Source organism: Neophocaena asiaeorientalis, unplaced genomic scaffold (genome assembly GCF_003031525.2).
Source record: "Neophocaena asiaeorientalis asiaeorientalis breed wild unplaced genomic scaffold, Neophocaena_asiaeorientalis_V1.1 scaffold40, whole genome shotgun sequence".
NCBI lineage: Eukaryota > Metazoa > Chordata > Mammalia > Artiodactyla > Phocoenidae > Neophocaena > Neophocaena asiaeorientalis.
The window spans coordinates 3,161,227-3,162,414 of record NW_020185335.1 but is presented as its reverse complement, the minus strand read 5'-3'; the positions used below and the strand labels follow the sequence as shown (position 1 = coordinate 3,162,414).

At 63.9% G+C, this 1,188-nt stretch overlaps 1 protein-coding gene across 5 annotated transcripts in view; it reads left to right on the top strand.

Annotated features, from left to right (window-relative positions):
* The window catches only part of LOC112393536 (C-type lectin domain family 18 member A-like), a 16,648-nt gene continuing 15,460 nt past the window's right edge, over window positions 1–1,188 (top strand). For 4 of the 5 annotated variants that reach the window (XM_024735826.1, XM_024735825.1, XM_024735824.1 and 1 more), the window contains exons 1-2: window positions 34–347; window positions 913–1,058. In XM_024735826.1, coding sequence (XP_024591594.1) covers window positions 209–347; window positions 913–1,058 — 285 coding nt within the window. In that variant the 5' untranslated portion in view covers window positions 34–208. Of the gene's footprint in view, window positions 348–912; window positions 1,059–1,188 lie in introns of all 5 variants that reach the window. The other variant, XM_024735827.1, reaches the window with a different exon arrangement.

Below are 1,188 nucleotides of genomic sequence, written 5' to 3'. Positions count from 1 at the left end.
GGGAGGGAGTCCGGGGACTGGAGCTGTCTGTCTCCTTTCATGCCAGCGCCAAGGAAGGGAGGCTGTTTGGACTCACCGATTACTCACCAGCCTCCCCCTTTTGTCTGCCAGCCCAGCCTGACTCTTAGAGATTGTGAATAGCTCCATCCAGTCTGGGAAGCGAGCTGGACAGCTGAGCCGGGCAGAGCCCAGAGAACCCAGCAGGCCCATGTTGAGGCTGGAGCCCTCCCCTGGGCTGGGGGGCCACCGGCCTGGCCTCCTGCCCGTACTCCTGGCTCTCCTTGGCATGACCTGGGCAGAGATGCGCCCACTCCAGCTACAGGAGAAGCAGGTTCCAGTGCCTGGAGGTAAGGGGCCACGGGGTGAGGAAAAAGTGGAGGAGCTATGAGCTCTGCAGAGGGTCCCAGGGGGCTTCTGGAAGCCAGTTCCCAGGCCTGAGCCCTGGGCAGGCTGGTGTGATTTAAAGAGCCACCCTCGAACAGTCCAGGGGCTGGAGATGGATGGAGGAGGCTGGGACTGGGGCAGAAGGATGAAGGGGAGTGGGCCCAGGCTTGGGGGTGAAGGAAGAACACTGGGAGCCTGCAGCAGGGACCCCAGAAGAGACTCAGTGGCTGAGAGGAGCCCCAGCCAGAGGGCCCGCTGTGAGCCCAGGGCTGGACCCCTCTTCACACCTAGCCCCCAGGCCCCCAGTCCCTTCTATCACCCCACCCCCAGCTCTCAGCCTAAGGCTCCTTTACGCCTACACCTGTCTCTCTGTCTCAGCCCCACTGCTTTCTCCACATCTCCCTATGCCCCCATGCCTCTGCCCCGGGTCCTCCCATACACACCCACCATTGTCCTGTCCCATCACTTGTTCCATAAGTGCAGGGTTGCATTCTCGTCTTGCCGTGGTGACGCCCGCCCCATCGCCAGGGGCCGGGCCCAGGTCCCACTGCTCAGGTGGCCTGACCGTGTCTCCCACCCCAGCCCTGAGCAAGAAGGAGAGCTTCCTGCTCCTCTCCCTGCACAACCGCCTGCGCAGCCGGGTCCACCCCCCTGCAGCCAACATGCAGAGAATGGTGAGTACCCCCAACCCGGGCTGGCCAAGGGGGCACCTGGAGGGGCAACCCTGAAGAGGACTGAGGAGGCCATGCCAGTGCCAGGTGCCCTTTCACCTGGCAGAGTGGGGCAGCGGCCAGCCAACTTCCC